We start from the raw sequence: 20,039 nt of genomic DNA on the forward strand, positions 1-20,039 counted from the left end.
TGTGCCACACTTGCAAACATCACATTAATGACATATTTAATAACATTACAACCATGTCCATTGGTATACTTGGCTGGCTATTCAGGACAACCTTAAAACAAAGGTGTCTTCTTGTAGTGTTATTCTCCCATATGGCCATAAAGAAAAGGGGTTGTCTATAAAAAAAATCAGTATCGAGGGTCGAAGAAAATCCATTACCCTGTTAGCCGTAACAATCAGGGTCGAAGAGAAAAACCTCCTCAGAGCAGGGTGGAAGGAAATAAGAGGAAACTAACAAAAAGACAAAATAGGATGTACAAGGTATTTTACATTTTGTTTCTAAGGGAACATTACATTATAAGATTGCCATTTTCCCTGTTACTCTTTTGTTGGGAAATGATTTCTTTGCCCCAATGTTTTGATAAACATGCGCTCCACATGTTTGTGGTGTAGTATTTGAAGGCTTTAGGAGCTTTTTGAGAACTGTAGTATTCCTCCGACAACCCTTTAAATACTACACGATAAAAAATGGAGCGCATGTTTATCAAAACATTGGAGCGCAGAAATCATTTCCCTTTTTGTCATGGCTTTTTAACCTTGATGAGAAGAAATATTAAAGATGGCAAATCTCTTAAATCTCTCCCTCAGTCAATAATGGCGACAGTAATCTCTTTGGGAAAAGAAGAAGAAGAAAGATTTCTCTCTCTAATCCTTTTGAAAAAGGGCAGTCATAAATCGACCCCCAAATATCTTAAATTGACCCCTCTGTCTCTTTCTCTCTCCTCTTTGAAAAAACAACCCTTTCCTATACCATTGAGAAAAGATAGCATCATTCGCCTAGAAGAAAAAGATGGAATCAACCCACCCTTCATGTGGAAGGCTTTTTTCATCGGCATAGATGAAATTCTTCGGCAATAGACCAAAATCCATCACTACATACATTTCGGCCATGTTTCCCAGCCTTGAATATTGGTTTATCAAGTGGGCAGAGAGGGTAAGGAGAGTGGGAGACGAAGAGGGCATGAGCGAGAAAGGGTGAGAAATGAGAAATCCACATGAATGATTTGCCCTGTATTAATCATGATATTGCATGCCATGATTCCTTTAAAAAATAGGATTAATATCTGCACTCCCTTATTTTGACAATGGCACTCTCCACTTTATTAAACGTTTCTTTTGATTGATTGTGGACAGCTAAACAGGTAAGTGGAAAATGAAGAGAGGAGGGGTGGCATTGTTGAAGGAGGGAGGAAGGGATCTGTAGTTGGAATTTGCCAATAAATAGTCTGTCACAAGCTCCATTAAAGCTGACCCGTGGAGTTGTTTGTTTAGTGGGCCACTGCAACCTTCTTGTCACCGTGGGTCCCATCCACAAATCAGTGAATCACAATGGTGAAAGCATGATGGAGTTAGATCAGCCTATGGAGGTTGGAATTCTGGGGTCGGATGGAGCTGTGGCCCACCAAATTACCCTTCTCAATGGCATCCAAGTCAGAACCAGAGAGATCAGGACTCCTAACTCCTCTAAGGAACGTAAGATCAAATAATCCTAGCCATCCAATAAATAGAGCGTATCTATTGCTGAATGTGCTAAGATCATTCGCGTGAAAGATCCGACATTTTAGGACTCAACGCGAAACAGATGCTGGTCACGGTACTAGTGAATGACCATAATACCCTCCTGCGTCTGCGCCACAATGGAGTATAAACCGGTCAATTTTACAAAGTAAAGGGGTAAGTACGGAAATAAGCTAATTCTGAGATGCATGCGATGTGTAATCCGGTTCGGTCACTCCAAGCCACGGGAAAGTAAGAAACCATTAAAAAGTCCCACCCCCATCTCTATTCCTCACAGCTGAAAACCCTAGTAGATCATTTCTTAAGCTAGAGCTCCGTAGAAAGATTTTCTAGTCTTCTTCTCTTCTGTAGCTACCAAGATGAGCTCACAGATCTATAGATCTGCTTCCAAGGCCGTAAAGGCCCTCCTCTCTGCTTCGAAAAGCTCGCCTCTTTTTGGTGGTGAGTTTTGGATACTTTTGATTTTTCTAGATCTAGGTTTTCTCATTGCTTTCTTTGTGATGGATTTTGCTTATTAGTAGCTTGATAGATTTTTTTCCCCGAGTTTTGACCTAAATTTTCATTTTTTTTTGTTTCCAAGTAGCTTTTGTTAGGTCTCGATCTGCTGTTAATCATTCGATTATTTATTGTATTTGCCTTTTCCGGTAGGGTTAAAACCATCTCGATCGGCACGTGGTCCCGATTTGCTTTTTTTAGATCTGGTTTTTTTATCATTGCTTTCTGTGATGGATTTTGCTACTTAGAAGCTGGATATATGTTTTCTGATTTTTTACCTGCATTTTCATTTTTTATTGTTTCCAAGTACCTTTTGTTAGGTCTCGATCTGCTATTAATCATTCGATTATTTTGTTGTATGGGCCTTTTGCGGTACGGTTTCCTTTTCTTTCACATCTGCTTTCGTAGAAGCTTTAATCTGCTGTCGTAGTTTCTGATTCTTTTACTTGTCTTATTGCTTTTCACATGTGATTGGTCTCAAGATTTGTATGTATGGATTCTGTATACAGGGAAAAAATGTTAAAAAAAAGGAAATCAACCGCGAAATTGATTTTTTTTTTTTTTTTTTTTGATGGGTAAGCTGGGGTTAGGCAGACCCCCCCTACCAGTATATTAAATAAATAAAGATTTTATCATAACTATTTTAAAATTTCCATCTTTGTGGATTTAGATTTTTTCTTCTTAATCGAATTATCTCATCCCTGTTCATTTCCTCATCGTTTTCATCTAGATATTATCTTTTTCCTCATTTTCTGCATCTTTTTTTTGTGTGACAGTCCCATTTGGGGTTGATAAATTAACCATTTTTTGGCAACTCATCCAACCAGCTTGTATTATTAAGTAGGAAGGTGTTTTCATTTAGAGTTATGAGAGTTGTCATAGGATTATAGTTTTTGCTTCGTTTATAGGGTAGCTTCTTTACGGATCAGGGTGATTCCAAAGAGGCCATTATGGTATTTTTTTTCCCCCTTTTTTGGACACTCCTATGTCTTAAATTTTTGGTTTTTGATTTGTTCCCATCTTAGGTCATTTTGTTTGAGATGGTTGGCCTTCCACCAATCATTATATGCCAATAGACTTGTGAGTAGCACGCTGAAAGAAAATGTGATTTTCCTTGGTTTCATTATGATGATTGGAATGTTGTGATGTGAGATATATGCTTTGTAACAGAGTTTTTATATGGTGCCCGACCGTGAAGTACCGTCAAAGCGGTACCACCCTTGATATTTGATCCAACAGCAGACCATTTTTTAAGAGGCTGCTGTTGGATCAAATGTCAAGGGTGGTACCTCTGACGTCCCACCTTGACGGGACTTCACGGTCTGCCACGATATAATTTCTCTTGATAACAATGGACTAATGTATCACCTCTTTCACATTGCACCTATTTCACATTGTTAGCTTACTTCTCCCTCTCTTATGTAGAAGGGCGAGCAGTAGCAGCGGCTGCAGCAACTTCATTCAGAGGAAAGGTTCCTGCTGTTGCGTCCATTTGTGAGAGGGCAGATTCTAGGAATGCTTTCAGGGGGTGGGTTTCGGGAGCCCTCGTTCTTCCTGCAGCAGGTTTGAGTTAGAAAATTTCTGTTCTGTTTTGTGTTTCTCTTGTCTAATTTTGAGCCTGCTCTCTTGCTACTGTGAACCCCAAATTTTCGAGTGATGCCATTGCCATTATTTCCAGAGCTATATATTTATATCCTGGCACTGTGTTTATTAAAGCAATATCCTGTAATAAAGTAGGATGGTAATGAGAGTTTCAGGAACACTGTATACTGGTTTCTAAGTTTGTAAGAAAATATACACATTCATATGTGGTGAGAAGCAATTTGTATCATGCACATTCTCATATTTGTACTGCTTAGGTTTGATGTGTGGTTCTCCATCCTACCCTCCTCTCTCTCTCTCTCTCTCTCTCTCTCTCTCTCTCTCTCTCTCTCTCTCATTTAATGGTTTAACATGTGCTATTTTTTATTCTTTTCCATCTAAGAATATAATTTCTCTGTGTCTCTGCTGTTTTTCTGTCTATATTTGTTCTGGTGAAAGAAAGGACATGATGGCTTGAAAGTAAAAGGTCTGAGTAGGAAGGCAATAATGGTGGTCAGTAGATGAGGTTGGAAGAATGGAAGAGGGCCCTTGCCCATGTTCAAGTTATAGCATTGGGCACTCGCAACCTCTTCTACAGAAACAAACTTTGCTTAAGCATGATCACGGGTCGAAAGAAAAGGCGTGGACTGCATTTTAAATATGAATGCCAGCCTAGACTTCTCCCGATATTACACCTCATACCACTGTACTCATCTGTTGCTGCCATCAGTTTCCTACATTGATCAAACCTTCTCTCTGATCCTTTCACAACAATTTAGGGATTTTATTTAAATTTTCTTTTTTCCCTTAATCTTTTGGTATATAATGATGGGTAAGCTGGGATGCTTTTTTTTTTTCTTTCTTGTTTTTACCTTAATCATTTGGTATGTAATGATGGGTAAGTTGGGATGCTTTTTCCCTGTTGAGTAGAACAGCATTTGAGTGAGTTATGGGATAAACGCTAGGCGCTTTAAGTCAATAGAGTAACAATGCTTTAATTTTCTTCATTATTTTGTATTTACTTTTTCAAGAAAACTTATTTAGCTGCTATGCTCATTCAGCAATTTGTTGCGAACTAATGTACTGCATTTGTCTTCTTTTTAGTGCATTATACACTTTATTAGAGCATTTATCTTGTACACATCAAAGAATGCATTCTTGTTATGCCTCTCCCGAGGACATGTCGTGCTTGAGGGTCGCACTATTGAGATACAGGTGCAATCGCTTCCATCATCTGATCACAATTCACCATGCATGGAAAAAATCAGTTGTTACATGGTGTCAGAGGGTTCTGCTACTAAATTACTAAAGCTTGGGCAAGTTATGCTTCTATGCAATCTCTCTCACACACACACACACTCTTGCTGAAGCGAGGATTGCTATGCAAAATGTCACCAAACAAGTGAATAACTGATGCAACACCGTGAAGAAAAATTGAGGAAAGGGGAGAGAAATAGACGAAAGGGGAAGAAGAGACGAAAATAGCCTGAAGAAGAGATGATTTTAGGGAGAGAAGAGAAGAAATCAGAAGAGAGAAGAAGGAAACCAGAATTAGAGGGAGAAAAATCTTTATTCAATATCAATAATCATCAAGAGGGAGAATAATCTTTATTCAATATCAATGATCATCAAAAGTTCCAAAATAAGTTGTAAAGAGGCCTATTTATAGGCAAATAAACAACCTAAAAGATAGAAACCTACTAAAATAATAATTCCTAAAAATAACATGAAAAATAAAATCCTAGAAACTAATAACATGGAAATAAAAATACGAGAAACTAAATAATGCGGAAATAAATCATAATATCTGCATCATTCTCCCCTGCTTGGAAAGAACTCGCCCTCGAGTTCTAATTCGCCTGGATCAAATACGTAGATGACCCACTCAAGTAGCATGAGTCGCAATCCTCCGAACTCTGGAATGCTGGACAACGCTCGTAATGACTGGGAAAGTGGCATGGAATGCGAGCGTAGTCCCAGGCTCCACTTGCATCTGTGAGTCGCAGAGAGAAGAAGGAAACCAGAATTAGAGGGAGAATAATCTTTATTCAATATCAATAATCATCAAAAGTTCCAAAATAAGTCGTAAAGAGGCCTATATATAGGCAAATAAACAACCTAAAAGATAGAAACCTACTAAAATAATAATTCCTAAAAATAACATGGAAAATAAAATCCTAGAAACTAATAACATGGAAATAAAAATACGAGAAACTAAATAATGCAGAAATAAATCCTAATATCTGCATCATTCTCCCCCGCTTGGAAAGAACTCGCCCTCGAATTCTAATTCGCCTGGATCAAATACATAGACGACCCACTTAAGTAGCATGAGTTGCAATCATCCGAACTCTGGAATGCTGGACAACGCTCGTAATGACTGGGAAAGTGGCATGGAACGCGAGCGTAGTCCCAGGCTCCACTTGCATCTGTGAGTCGCAGAGAGAAGAAGGAAACCAGAATTAGAGGGAGAATAATCTTTATTCAATATCAATAATCATCAAAAGTTCCAAAATAAGTTGTAAAGAGGCCTATATATAGGCAAATAAACAACATAAAAGATAGAAACCTACTAAAATAATAATTCATAAAATTAACATGGAAAATAAAATCCTAGAAACTAATAATATGGAAATAAAAATACGAGAAACTAAATAATGCGGAAATAAATCATAATATCTTCATTAATAACTTTCCATGTTCAATGTAATTTCCATTAGACATAAGCCCTTGCTGCCGCAAGGATTGTTGTGCAATCATGTTGAAGTTTGAACTTAAGAAAGTTTGTTTCTGGTCAGCCATCATATGTTTATTTGGATTCACCAGCATACCTGGCGATGACATTGCCATGTTGAAAATTTCACTGGTTCTGTGCTCAATGTAATTTCCATTAGACATAAGCCCTTGCTGCCGCAAGGATTGTTGTGCAATCATGTTGAAGTTTTAACTTAAGAAAGTTTGTTTCTGGTCAGCCATCATATGTTTATTTGGATTCACCAGCATACCTGGCGATGACATTGCCATGTTGAAAATTTCACTGGTTCTGTGGATGAGCAAATTGAACACATTGATGTTTCTATTAATTTATTTTGTAGCAATCATGCCTTAGAAACTATTACCTACATGGTATGAGAATGTAGGTCATTGCTATGTATTACTGAATTCTAATATCCATTTTATTGTTTTTCTTGTTCCTAGTGTACATGCTTCAAGATCAGGAGGCACATGCTGCAGAGGTATTCTCTTTCTCTGTAATAAGTTGTCAATGTGCATTTAGTGCTCTTTTTTTCACTTCTTTATCTGATGACATTTTCACCCTTTTCAGATGGAACGTACTTTTATTGCGATTAAGCCTGATGGAGTGCAGAGAGGACTGGTAAAACGCCTCATCCAGATCTCCCAGCCCTCGTTTTTTCTTTTTTTCTTTTTTTCTTTATATGGTAATATGGTTTATGGAAAGTGGACTAAATTTAGGATACAATCTCCCATTCTATAAACATTGGATTCTTGAGCCCTAGCACACTTTACATAGTAGGCTCACTTTCCATTCCTGGCATCAATCATTCCAGCCTTATCTCCCTCTTGGATTTACTTTATTTAATTTAAGGATGTTTCCTGAGATATCGCCTTCTCCTGCTAACTCAGGCCATAGCTTTTCATTCTTACTTGCCAAACTAGCCTCCCCACAGATATTTTATTCTAACATCTTTGACAGTATGGCCAACTGGGCTATTTGATTGTGGTACTATTTTGGATGGTTTATAAAAAAAGCCACTTCTTTATTGTTTGAGGCACTCCCTATCTGAATGTCTTTGAACGTGTTCTAACCCGGATCACTTTTTACTTTAGATTGCAGAAATCATCTCGCGTTTCGAGCGCAAAGGATATAAACTTGTAGCCATTAAGTTAGTGGTTCCTTCCAAAGAATTTGCGGAGAAGCATTACCATGACCTCAAGGAAAGACCCTTCTTTAGTGGCCTGTGTGACTTTCTCAGCTCTGGCCCTGTCCTTGCCATGGTAAGATCCGTTTTATCATAAATCATCTTATATAACTGCATTTTTAGGTTTTACTCAACACATTTTCCTTGTAATCTTTTTTAGGTTTGGGAAGGTGAAGGAGTCATAAAATACGGTCGGAAACTTATTGGAGCCACGGACCCACAGAAATCAGAGCCAGGAACCATCAGGGGTGACCTTGCAGTTGTGGTTGGAAGGTATTCAGTTTATCTAAACTAAGCCAAGTGTTATGTGATTTTGATTGTTCTCCCTTCTTTTAAATTACTGCTCATGCAAGGTACAGGATGAAATATATATACTTCACCAACTTCCACAATTTTAATGAAAATAAATATAAAAAATATCAGCCTGCAGAATGCAGTAGTACTCTCTTGACAGTAATTTTCTGTATTCATCCTCTGAAAACTGGTCTCTTTCTATCTATTGCAATTTTCAAATTCTTTGTATGCATGTTTCTCTTAATTTTCATAATCTGAAAATGGTTTGCATGCAGAAATATCATCCATGGGAGTGATGGACTTGAAACAGCCAAGGATGAGATTGGGCTGTGGTTTGAACCAAGTGAGTTAGTTAATTATACATGCAATGCAGAGAAATGGGTCTACGGTGTTAACTGATCTACTTGCATTGTTCTTTTTTCAATTCTAATTAACTGGCAGAAGATTTTGCCATTCATACTATCTATTCTCTAAGGCAGGCTACTACTCGGTCTTCATCTGAAAAGGCTTAGTATTAATAAATCGATTTTGTGGAGGTGAGAGGACTCCCCATTTCTGGCAATTCAAAACAATATTAATGAAATTTTTGCAATAATGCACGGCACCCTCATTTCTCCTTGTTTTCTCACGCCTTTTACTTTTCCAGCATTTCCTTGATAAATTGCAAAGAATTGATAAATCTCCTGCATTTTGTTCCAATCTCTAAAATTATGTTGCTGTTTCTGTCAAGATGTTTTAAGGGCGAAGACAATGGTTTAAATTTGAACTGCTTGTGCGCCCCTGCGTGCACGTGTGCGTGTTTGTTTGTTTGTTTTCAGCATGTAAGTTGGGAAGTGGGTCTTCTCGATTTCCTCTAATTCCTAAGGGGCTGTTTGGAATGCACTGATTTTGCTTTCGTTGAAAGTTTCAAATTCGCTTGTCTAAAAGTCACTGATTTCAAAATGTGTTGTTTCACACTTTCGCTGACATCTGATAGTTTCCAAGGATGCAGTTTTATGCTATTTGTATACAACCCTAGATTTTATAAACACTAATACTGCTTTAATTGACTTTACAAGAATATTATTAGTTAACCAAATGAGTTGACATTTCAATGCATTTTAACTTGACTACTAAAACCCTCCGAGAGGATTTATACTATGATTTGCTTTTTAAATAATGAGGGGGTTAAGCTCCCGACAACTTAAATTTCGTGAGCATTATCAATTACCTCTTATATATGCTCTCCTCAGTCGATACTATTAATCTTGGAAAGTGAACTTGGAGCAATGGTGAAGAGGGATTGGGAAGAGCCACTATAGCCTTGTCAAATCAGGAGGCTGCAATAATGGTTGGTACGATTATCCGAACCTATAAGGGTGCCGCCAAAAGCAGGACTTTGTTTTTCTTGAAAGAGATTCTTTAACCAAAAAGAATTCAATTCAGAAGTAGGGTATCTTTCGAGAAGTTTTCCCAACTCAAATTTGAAATGTTGGGTGTTTATCTATGAGAGATTTGAAGATAATGTAGGAGATGGAATTGGTTCAAATGGTTGGACAGCCAACTGCTCATGAATATTTCTACCAGTCTCTAAAAAGTGTTCTCAAACAAAGATGCCAAGGTAAATGATATCTTAATGGGTGCAAGTAGCTGCTTTCATGCTTGAGAGTAGTCGGGATGTGAATCCACAGGTTCCTCTTTATATTTTTAATTTATGAGCTGTAGCAGCACCAAAAGGAGAAGAGGAAGGAAAATAAGAAAATGAAGGAAAAAAAGAGGAAGAGGAAGAAATCAAGAGTCGATACAGAGGGTGAATGAGTCTTTAGAAGCTTTTGTCATAGTAAATTTCTTCTACCTCGCCCGTCAAATGGAAGATTTGGATCCTAATACGGGCTTCCACCATATAAAAACTCTTTAAAATCAATCATATCACAGTCAAATAATCCTCATAAGTAGCCCTTGCACTGCCCTTCCCAGGTGACAATATTGTTTTTTAATTTTTTGGCTTTTTGTTTATAAATGATTCAACCCATGGTCCACAATAAATATGGGCCACAATGTCTTCATATCATTTTTGCTAGGATTGTCAATGGCCTCAGATTGTCCCATGGATCCAAAGGATCGCAACCTTTATGGCAGGATTTTGGCACAACAACTAATCTAAACTATGTTCATTGGATTCGGCCCAAAATTATTTAGAATTTCAACCCACACATAGCCACAAAATCTGATAGGTGTCTTACGTCTGAGTCGTAGGGTGCCAATGTATGAAAATACCATTTATATGTTCACCAGTGATATTTTTGTAACATTTATAAACCCCTAGTCAAGATGACAACAATTTTTCCCATTTTTTTGTTCTGATGTTGATTATCCCTTCTCTCTTGAGTTTCTTCCCTCTTTCAAATGGATTGTGGCCCAAACTCAGAAAGTAGAATACATAAAGCACTCCGCACCCTGAAAAGGATCAGAACGAGGACCGAGAAGATTATGACCCTTTTGAATACATAATGTCGAATGCCATTCATCGCACAGTCCTGAACCCTCAATCAAGGATGGGTGGAAGACGTTGAGGCCCTATTTGAATTTCAAGAAAAACATTTCTGGTGAAAAATCTTTTCTTGAATTATTATTCTTTCCATAATTTTTAAGGGAAATTAGAGGTGGACATGGTTCCGGTTCAACCTGAAAAACAGAACCGAACAGGCCTATTTGGTTCAGTTCGGTTCGGTTCTAGGATTTGGTGGTTCAGCTCTGGTTCCCAAAATTAGGAACCATTTTGTTTCTGTTTCAGTTTTGGGTTTGGCTCTTGGAACCGAGAACCGAACCATAACCAAACCTTTTAAGAGGATGAGTTTTAAATTTTTACAATTCTTTTGACTTGAGAACGGAACACGTCGGGAAGAGTGTAGATAATGAAACAAGGGTCTGCTGCATAATATCATTTCTTCAAGGAGTCAACACTAGCCGTTCACACTTAAAATGAGTGATAAAAAATTAAAAATTATAATAGCCAAAAAGAGGGGCTTTCTAGTTTTTATTGTTCTTGTCTTCTTGTTTTCTACTAGCGTGATAATTGAGCCCATAGATTCCATTAATTCATCCAAAAAATGGAAAAGAATAATAATAAAAAAAAGATTGGTGATGGCGTCAGAATCCGGGTCTACGATCGCGCGGTGGGTAGAGAGCCTCCGCGGGGTCTGCAATCACAAACAGAGGGGTCAGGGGGGTCCGGGGTGGGTCCTGGACGACCACTTCGACACCCAAGTCAGATTCTGGACCAACAATATAAAGAACAGCAAGAAAAGGCGGAGGTTTGATCAGGTTTACCAAGGCTAAGGCGCAGGTTTTTCTTTTGGATGGGTCAGAGGGGATGAACAGGGAGAGTGGGACCAAGCTCCCGGCCTCCTCTGTTGTTGATAGGGTTGTCTCGAGGGAGATAAGATGGGAATTTTCTCCTCCCCTTCTCCTCCTTTTAAGGGGTAGCGTGCGGGCCTTTTCATTATTATGGAGAGAAAACCTTCCTTCGCAGGATTGGGCTGTTCTCCTGGTTTGACGGCGCGCGAGGTTTCGCTGCGTAATCTCTTCATATAATTTATGATGATGAGGCTTAGACGGCGAGAAGGTGACACGTGGCTTAACCGCATGGTCTTGCCGCTCATCAACACCTTTCTTAATGATTATTAAGCTTCATTGGTGTATGGACAACACGTGGTGAGATTCGAGAGTCGCGCCGTATTTATGTCCCATCAGTTGGGTAAACCCAAAACCGAACCGAACTGAACCAATCAAGTTCGGTTCTGGTTTGGTTCGGTTCTAATGGTAAGTGGCTTGGTTTTGGTTCCAAATTCTGGGAACCGATAGCAGAACCGAACCGAACCCAACCATGTCCATCCCCTAATGCTCTGTTTGGTTGCCGGGTTTTTTTTGGTCCCGGGAGTTATGTGGGAGAAAAAAATACCCTGGGAGATAGGTGGGAAAAAAAAAGTCCTGGAAGTATCCTGGTAAAATAAAAATCCCATGTTTGGTTATGTGGGAGAAAAAAATACCCTGGGAGATATGGTGGGAGAAAAAAATACCTTTGTTTGGTTGCTTGAATTGTTGGGTAGAAAAAAAATTCTTCTCAAGCTTATTTTTGGTTCCTGAGTTTATTTTTGTTCCTGGGGTTATCTTGGGATGGGATGAAAAGGCAATCATTACAAAAGTGGGATTAAAAAATTCACCCCACAAGTAATCATTACAAGAGTGGGATTAAAATAAACCTAGTGCTAAAAGGCAACCAAACATGGGATGGGACCAAAATTTAACTTACTCTCCCACAAAACTCCCAGGCACAAAAAAAACCCAGCAACCAAACGGAGCATAAGGGAAATGATATAATTATGGTCAATTTAAAGTGATATCATCATAAATTGAAGGTTACTTTAAATAAAAATTTAATAAGGTTAGTTCAAATTATCTTTTTTCTTGTGTAAAAAAATGTAGGAGCTTTTATAAATATTTTTCCTTTTCAAACTTTTCCAGAAAATTCCTGAAATCCAAACAAAGCCTCCTAAGCTTTACACTATCGAAATACACATGTGGGCTTATCTGTTTTTCCTGTGGTGTAGGAGCGATCCTGTTTTTTATCGAGTGACGTAGCGTGTTAGATGAAAGGGCAAATAATGTAAGGGTTATGATAAATTAGCACCCCCTGGAGGATAATTCGCACCCGGGTAACGTGATTTGACGTCAGAAAGCGTTAAAGTGTGCCACAATTCACCTAATAAGTTGTGTGAATTATCCTATATCATCTTTTTGAAAGTTTAACCCACGATGGATTCTCCTTGGGCTATGCAAGCGGACTTCAAAGCTCCATTCAATTACAACTTACAATATCGTTATGGAGTCCGCCGACCCTCCCGGCCACCTATAAATATCGAGACGCTGAACACAGACCTCTTTATTTTTAGCTTTGGGGGACACTGAAACCTCAGCTTTCTTTCGCCCTAATTTTTCTTGTCAGATCGTTGGTACGATTGCATAAACCCTAGATCCCGACATCTTTCGATAGCAATTTCTGGAATCGGTTAGTATTTCCTTGCGTCGATCTCTCTATATTTCTCTTTTATTTGAAATGTTGCTTTGTTCGTTGTTTTGATTGGATTTCATAAACCCTAGATCCTGATTTCTTTTGTAGATTTTTCTCTCTAATTTAACTTTTATTTTGCTATCTCCTTCTATAATGACCGAAAGATTTCCTTTCTGTTGGGTGTTCATCTGATAACAATATGTTTCTATTTACTTTATATTTTATTTGTTCTTTAAATTGTCTTCTCTCTTGGTTTTCTTTTTTCCTTTTCTTTAAATTAAATTTTATTTACTTTTTCGTTCTTTATTAATGTCTTTTCTTTGTTTATGGTTTGATGTTTGATTCATGTTACCTGGTTCTTGAAAACCAATCGATCCAAGATTTTTTTTAATGACATGAAGATTTCTTTACTTTGGGTTTCCATGTGGAAACTTTTAATTGTCGTTTTCTTCTTTGGGGCCTTCACCTATGTGATGATATCTCCTGCATAAAACCTATCATTAAGATTTTTACCTCTGGTTCTGCACTTTCTCACTAGAAACCACTGTTGGGATTCGGGTTTTGTTTTATACAGATGGTTTTGGACTCTATGGAGACATGAAAACGGGCTTATTGTAGAGGGTAGATCGTTGGAGAGGAGCCTCGGGGTGTTTTGTCGCGCGGGGGGTGGGTGGGTGGGTGTTATGGTTTTGTAAATTACGAATGATTTGGTAGAATATTTTGGGGCCGTTTGGATATGCGGATTTTAAATTCCTGGATTTCTTCGAAATTGTAGCTAAGAGACAAGAGAAGAAGCGGACCAGCCGTCGTTTTTTGACTTCTCGCCCTTCTTTCCGTCAGCAAGAGAGCATCAGCAAGAGAGCAGCAGATCCTCCCATATTTCCAGGTTTTAGAAATCTAAATCTCAGGATGCAGGAGAGATTTTTAAAACCTGAATTTCTCACTTAAAATCCAAGAAACGCTGTTAGGACAGCATACAGCAGCTTGATCATGAATACTCTTTTACACTGTTTTCAAACTAAAAACCTGGATTCTAAAATCTGTGTATCCAAACGGCCCCTTTATGTTCTGACTATTGTAGTTAGGTTGTTTTGGTCGTCAATGGGTGGCTGGGGATAATTGTGTGATACATACCTAAGGGAAAAAAGTTCGCATCTAGTTTTCTGTTTGTCACTTAGAGCGATGGCCTTTCATGTATGGTTGAATAGTTCACATCGGTTGATATTTTTATTTTTCATAAGAACATAGGTACAATTTTTACGAATACAATTGTGAACATTTGATAATATGCTTTTCTTCAGGTCATGGAATTTGTGGGATCCTGTTCACCCTCTTCTTGGGTTCATGGATATTTTGCATGTTGTCTTTGTAGAGCTTGTGTTTGTTCAACATTAATTACAATTTCATATTATGTTCTCCTAAATCTCTCCCTGTTTTCCAGATGGCAACTAAGCCTGCAATGACAAGTGAAGCAATTGCTCTCACAGAGAAGAAGATGGACATGACCTTGGGTATACTGCTTATCTTTTCTATGCCCTTTACAGTTTTTTTCTTTTAGTGTCATTTCTAGTCCTGGTAGAGTTGCTTCTTGAGACGAATGCAATGCTATGTCTTTGTTTCAGATGATATAATCAAGTTGTCCAAGAAACCTTCACCATCTAAGCCTAGCAGAGTGTCAAGGGTTCCAGTAAGTATTTAATCACCCACTCAAAACCCTTAAAAAACACACATACCCAAAAAAGGGAAAAAATATATTTTGTCTTGTGTCATTATTGCTTTTATTACTCCTTATCAAGAATCTTTTTTTTTACTTTGTAGAATAAAAGCCGGGGATTTCTGAACAGTGGTGCTTCCCAAGGTAACTCCTCAAAGGTGCAGCGATTCATGAATTCTAGATCATCCATCAGACAGGTACTGAACCTACTCAGTAGGCAAGTCTGCTTCGTCTCTCTTACAGATAGTCATCCTATGCCATTGAATTTGGTTTTCATTTTGATTTTTTTCTTGTATTCTTATTGTTGGTGTTGTGCAATTGGCATTCTGTCTGCAGGGTGTACTTGCTCCAAGAAGGTCAAATTTCCAAGCGAATCAGTTCCCAGTGGCAACTGAAGTTGCCAGGAAGGCTGCTGTTGCTCCTATCCGTAACAGGGCTCCTGTTCGCAACAGGGTAGTCAATTGGAACAAGCCCAGGTATTACTTGACCCCGACTTTCATAGCTGCCATGTTTTATACATTTTTTCTTTATTGTTTTTTGAAATTATGATCATGTCCACTCTACAGGTAAATTGTGGTTCCTTTTTGTCAAATGATGACATGTGTCATGTGCTTCAGTTAATATATTTGGAGTGCTATTCATGGAGCTTGAGCCATCAGCTGGGGCTACTGCCCACGGTTGATTATGGCATGCAAGATACCAAGTTGAGATTTTATTGTCACGAGACATCTAGTTAAAGTGTTGAATTTTCCTCTCCCTATATACCAAGATCTGTTTGCTGCATGTATTCGTGGCCCGATTTCTGGTGTGAGAAGGCAGTCCATAGTGTTGGGGGATGCTTGCATTTTTTCATAGTTATTCCAGGTTTCGAGTAAAATGGATGATGTTTGGGATTGTTGCTGAACCAATAAATCACGGGGGGTGTGGCAATACTAGTTGGTGTAGCATCAAGAGTGTTGTTCGGATATATCATGGAGTGGGTTTGTTCCAATTCACTAGTGGCCCAACATCCATTCATTACCAAAGTACATTGAAATTGGGTTTGGGTTATGCATGCTTGGGTCAACATGATGCATAACTGCAATTTCTGTTCACTTCTGCTAACTTGGTTGAGGTGCTTTCATTCTAAGTTCATCATTCGTATTCATGATTTTGAATGTTGAGTTTTTTGTAGACTCCTTTGTGACGAGTGAAGCAGGTATGATGTTTGTAGTACTCTGGTACTTCTGGGGTGAATCTGCTTTCTGGCTTGTCAGATATCATGTACCTCTCTTTTTACACATGGTTATGTTTAGGCTTGTTGACTTCATCAACTTTCTCTCTCTGATAACTCATCTGGTGGTTAAATCTGTAGCTGAGCTTCTCCGCATTATTTTATGGGGTGAAGAGATTGGGCGTAAGGAATATAACGGGAATGGCCTTTTTTGCTTCGATTCCTTTTATTCACAATTGCAGGAATTGGGTCTAACCGATAGCTTGACATGGGTCTTTCTGCAGCTGAGCCCAGACCCTTGTCCAGCTTAGCAAATTTTCCTTATCAATACATAGCAGATTCGGATTTTTCCTCTTATATTTCCACTACCTGGGAGGTCTTAATTCTCACAATGATTGGTTTTTGAAATATTGATGTTGAGACTCCCTGCAGCATCCATCAAAAGGACTCGGGGGGTGGGAACTTCCGTAAGAAGCAGCTGACTAGAGCTATGAGGCATCATCTCAATCTCCAGATCTGAAGGAATCTTTCTCTCCTCCACCTGCTTCTCAATCTTTTGATTTTTGATGCTTCCAGCAAGCAGCTGACAGCCCCTTCACCCTTGGGGATTTCAAGGATTCGGAACCCAACCCCAAAAGCCAAGGTTAAATTCTAGGGTGAAGAGATTGGGATTAAGGAATTAGATGACCCTACGTGGGTGGTCATGATTGACGTAATGTTTGGCTTTTGAAATACTGAGATTTTGATTCTCTGCATTATATTTTGAGGCAAAGAGATTGGGATCAAGGAATAGGATTTGCATGGTATTCTTTGTCACTTGTAGGTATGAAGTCACTAGAGTTTATATTCCATGAATTCATGATTGTAGAAATTGGGTCCGACTTAGAACTTTACATGACCCCTTCTGCAGCTGAGATGGGAATTCACTAGAGTTTCTTTTCCACGAATTCATAATTGTAGAAATTGGTTCCGACTGAAAACTTTCCACAATTCCTTCTGCAGCTGACAGAAGAACTCACTAGAGTTTCTATTCCACAAATTTGTAATTGTAGAAATTGGTTCCGACTGAGAACTTTACATGATTCTTTCTGCAGCTGAGATGGGAACTCACTAGAGTTTCTATTCCCGAATTCATAATTGTAGAAATTGGGTCTGAGTGAGAGCTTTACATGATTACTTCTGCATCTGAGACAGGGCCCTATCAATTTTGGCAAAATTTCAACATCAATCCATTGGAATTTTGGATTTTTTCGCTTATTCTAACGCTACCCCAGGAGGTTGTAACTTACATAATGATTGGCTTTGGAAATACTGAGTTAGACAAACAGGAGATGGTGCTGCAGGCCTCCCTTGCACTGACTTGATTTTGTTAGCCAGTCACGGAGATGATGGCAGCAGATGGATTCTTTTGTCTCTAGACTCAATATTGCAGAAGAGGCTTTTCACTTTGTGTGGCCAAAACTGAGGCTGGGGGATATAAGGTGGGGGAAAGAAACTATTGAAAGGGTAGTTGTTTGAAAATATCACCTTGATCGTCGTTCTTTGGTTATGCTGTCCATGAGGGAGAGGAGCAGAGGACTCTTAGAAGCAACAATTGCATTCGTCTTTCATGTCATGTCTGGAGGATTCAGAGGAGCTCATACAGAACCAGAGGGACGACATTGGAGGGAGAAAGCTGTTCATTCTTCACAATACCCCTGATCTAGTATTGGTTTGACTACACATTGTTAGTATAAATATAACTGTTTGCTCAATGGTAAGTTTTTTTTCACCATAATGTATGGTTGCTGGTAATGGAAATGCTGAAAGTTCTCTTTATGTTGATGGTATGAACTATGAAGGTAGAAGTATTTGTTTTGCATTGATTTATAGGATTTTGGGTCTGTTTTATTTTGAATGACGATTGTTGCACCCTGGTGATGTGTAGGGTTGTGGCTGCACCAAATCAGAGAAAGGTAGCTGAAGGCAGTTTTGCTGGAAGGGTAAGGAATTGTTTAGCTTGGTTTAGAGGGTTATGATGGAACAGTAGCATTTGGCACTTACATTCTATATTCCTGATGGCATCTTTTTTATATAAATATTAGATATTACAAAATAAATCCTTCACCGACCCTTTTTTTTTCCTTGAAAACACTTAATTTTTTTTTTGATTACGTATATGCAGATATTTTCTTTTGATTACATTTTATTTGTTTTGAGTAACCCGGGCCAAAGAGACGGATGGATTGAACCAGAGTTTTCTTGACTGTACTAGTTATGAAAATTTTCATCATATGGAATTCTCTACAAATAAGAAAGCAAAACGTTAACAGTTAATTTGTCTCAATGCTTGTGCCTGTGACAATGGTGAAGGCTTGACTCGAAAAGGATTAGTACTCAGCCATGTTTGAATATATGACAATGATGATAAAAACTGAAACTATTTCTAACAGTACAAACCCGAATCATAAGGCCAATATATCACTTTCTCTTATGTTTAAACTACAAATACTTTTGTATTGTACATGTCACCTTCTCCTATGTTTGAACTTACAAATGTTTTTGTACAGTATATGGACTTTGAACAACATTTTCTAAGAAGTTAATCTTTTAAAAACAAAACAAAAAAACATTTTCTAAGAAGTTACTCTCCTGTATTTTATATCACTAGATTTTTCTATTAACTATTAGAAATAAGAGATTATAAATTACCAATACGTAAGAACAAAGTCAGTTCCTGGTCTATGTTATATTGGGCTTTTTGTTTTCTGCGGCTTGTTTTTCTCTGTTGCATTGGATTTTTGGTTTCATTTGAATTAAGAGAAGTTGTTGTTGGATTTTTGTGTGAGTTGCAGGTGAAGATGATGGTGCAGAAGCAGAGGCCTCAGACATTGGATTCTCTGTTTGCAAATATGAAGGAGCAGAGGTTGAGGGTGTTGTCCCAGCAGCAGCAGCAGCAGCAGCAGGTGCATGGTGGGGGCCAGAATGCTAAAGCTCGACTCCAAGGAGGAGTTCATCAGCGAAGAAGAAGAGGTGGCAGATCTGCTGGTGGTGCTGGCTCCTATGGCAACTTTCAGTAGAAGAAGGTGGCAGGGATTGGATGATTTTTCGTGCTTCTTTAATGTGCTTCGAGGTGCCCCCTTTCTTGAACGTCTTGCAGTGCAAACGGGTCAATGGACGAGTCCTTGTACTGCCTGTGATAGATTTTCAACCGGACTCTAAGCAGGAAGTTTATTTTTCCTTTGGTCATTTGCTTAGTAGAGCTTCTCTTTCGGGATCTCAGCCATACATTGTTGGGTCTGTGATGCATTTTTAACAAGACTGTAGGCAGCATGTTTGTTTTTTTCTTCTAGGGTCAGTTGCTGAGTAGAGCTTTTCTGTTGGGGATCAGTCCTTACATGGTAAGGCACAGTTTAGTAGGAGATGATGAGTACGAGTATGACTATCCAACAAGAATGACTTTTGCTGGACTAGATATCTTTTGGTGGTTCCATTTGCTCCAACCTTTAGTACTTGGACAGAGGTAATTGTCTTTGGTGGTTGCATTTAATCATTTTAAATCCTGTCTTAAGTATATGACATATTCTGGAATTAAGGCTGTAGTTTGTATTTACTGATTCTTCCTCATAAGATCTTAAACCAGCTAAGGGAAAAAATGGTTTGTATGGAATTTGTGGTCGTTGTCCGACAGAAACCTCCCCCATCTATGGACAAGTTGGATTTATAAAATTGATTTCATTAAGCCTCTTAAAGTATTATGGGACCTCGCATTATCTGTCTGTACCATTTAGAGAGATGGTTCAGTTAAGCGCGACCTGTTGTAACATAATGTAGCCAGCTCCATCAGAAGAGAGGTCTCACCACCGTGTGAAGGACCATGAAGCTGCTTTTCAAATTCCCACTTTAGAGAGAGGCCATTCACGTTGTGGTGTAAAGTCTTACTTGACACTCTGGCAGTGTGTACTCATCAAGACCATGAAGATGCTTTTCAAATTCCTACTCTTCTAAAGTGGCTGCCTGTAGCTCCCTCTATGAAATATAGGATGTTTAAGTGACCTTCAAATTAGGATGTCTACTTGGAGAACTTATATGGTGCCCGACCATCAAAACAGCAAGGGCTGAGAGAGAACCCCTCCACCCTTGATTTGCAATCCAGCGAAAGCTGCCTTTTTTACTTTTTGCTGGATCGCAAATCAAGGCGGGGGGTTTTGTCTC

General features: G+C 38.7%; 2 protein-coding genes across 4 annotated transcripts; both read left to right on the top strand.

Annotated features, from left to right (window-relative positions):
- The first annotated feature begins 1,758 nt into the window (after positions 1–1,758).
- On the top strand, positions 1,759–8,478 carry LOC143890476 (nucleoside diphosphate kinase 3-like). Of its 2 annotated transcripts, none has more exons than XM_077395175.1 (7): positions 1,759–1,998; positions 3,481–3,615; positions 6,832–6,869; positions 6,959–7,009; positions 7,483–7,650; positions 7,735–7,847; positions 8,144–8,478. In XM_077395175.1, the coding sequence occupies exons 1-7, from the start codon at positions 1,917–1,919 to the stop codon at positions 8,265–8,267; spliced, it is 711 nt and encodes a 236-aa protein (XP_077251290.1). In that variant the 5' UTR covers positions 1,759–1,916; the 3' UTR covers positions 8,268–8,478. The 2 variants fall into 2 exon arrangements, with proteins under 2 accessions (XP_077251290.1, XP_077251289.1); XM_077395174.1 differs by having other exon boundaries at positions 1,762–1,998; positions 3,478–3,615.
- Positions 8,479–12,759: 4,281 nt separating this feature from the next.
- Positions 12,760–19,437, top strand: LOC143890477 (uncharacterized). 2 transcript variants are annotated; one of them, XM_077395177.1, is made up of 7 exons: positions 12,760–12,915; positions 14,360–14,429; positions 14,541–14,605; positions 14,737–14,829; positions 14,969–15,108; positions 17,773–17,827; positions 18,680–19,437. In XM_077395177.1, exons 2-7 carry the CDS (start codon positions 14,360–14,362, stop codon positions 18,902–18,904), a joined length of 648 nt encoding a protein of 215 aa, XP_077251292.1. In that variant the 5' UTR covers positions 12,760–12,915; the 3' UTR covers positions 18,905–19,437. The 2 variants fall into 2 exon arrangements, with proteins under 2 accessions (XP_077251292.1, XP_077251293.1); XM_077395178.1 differs by lacking the exon at positions 12,760–12,915 and adding an exon at positions 13,671–13,804.
- Positions 19,438–20,039: the final 602 nt, after the last annotated feature.

Source organism: Tasmannia lanceolata, unplaced genomic scaffold (genome assembly GCF_043159265.1).
Source record: "Tasmannia lanceolata isolate RefF3 unplaced genomic scaffold, GAP_Taslan_0.1 ptg000013l, whole genome shotgun sequence".
Taxonomy (NCBI): domain Eukaryota; kingdom Viridiplantae; phylum Streptophyta; class Magnoliopsida; order Canellales; family Winteraceae; genus Tasmannia; species Tasmannia lanceolata.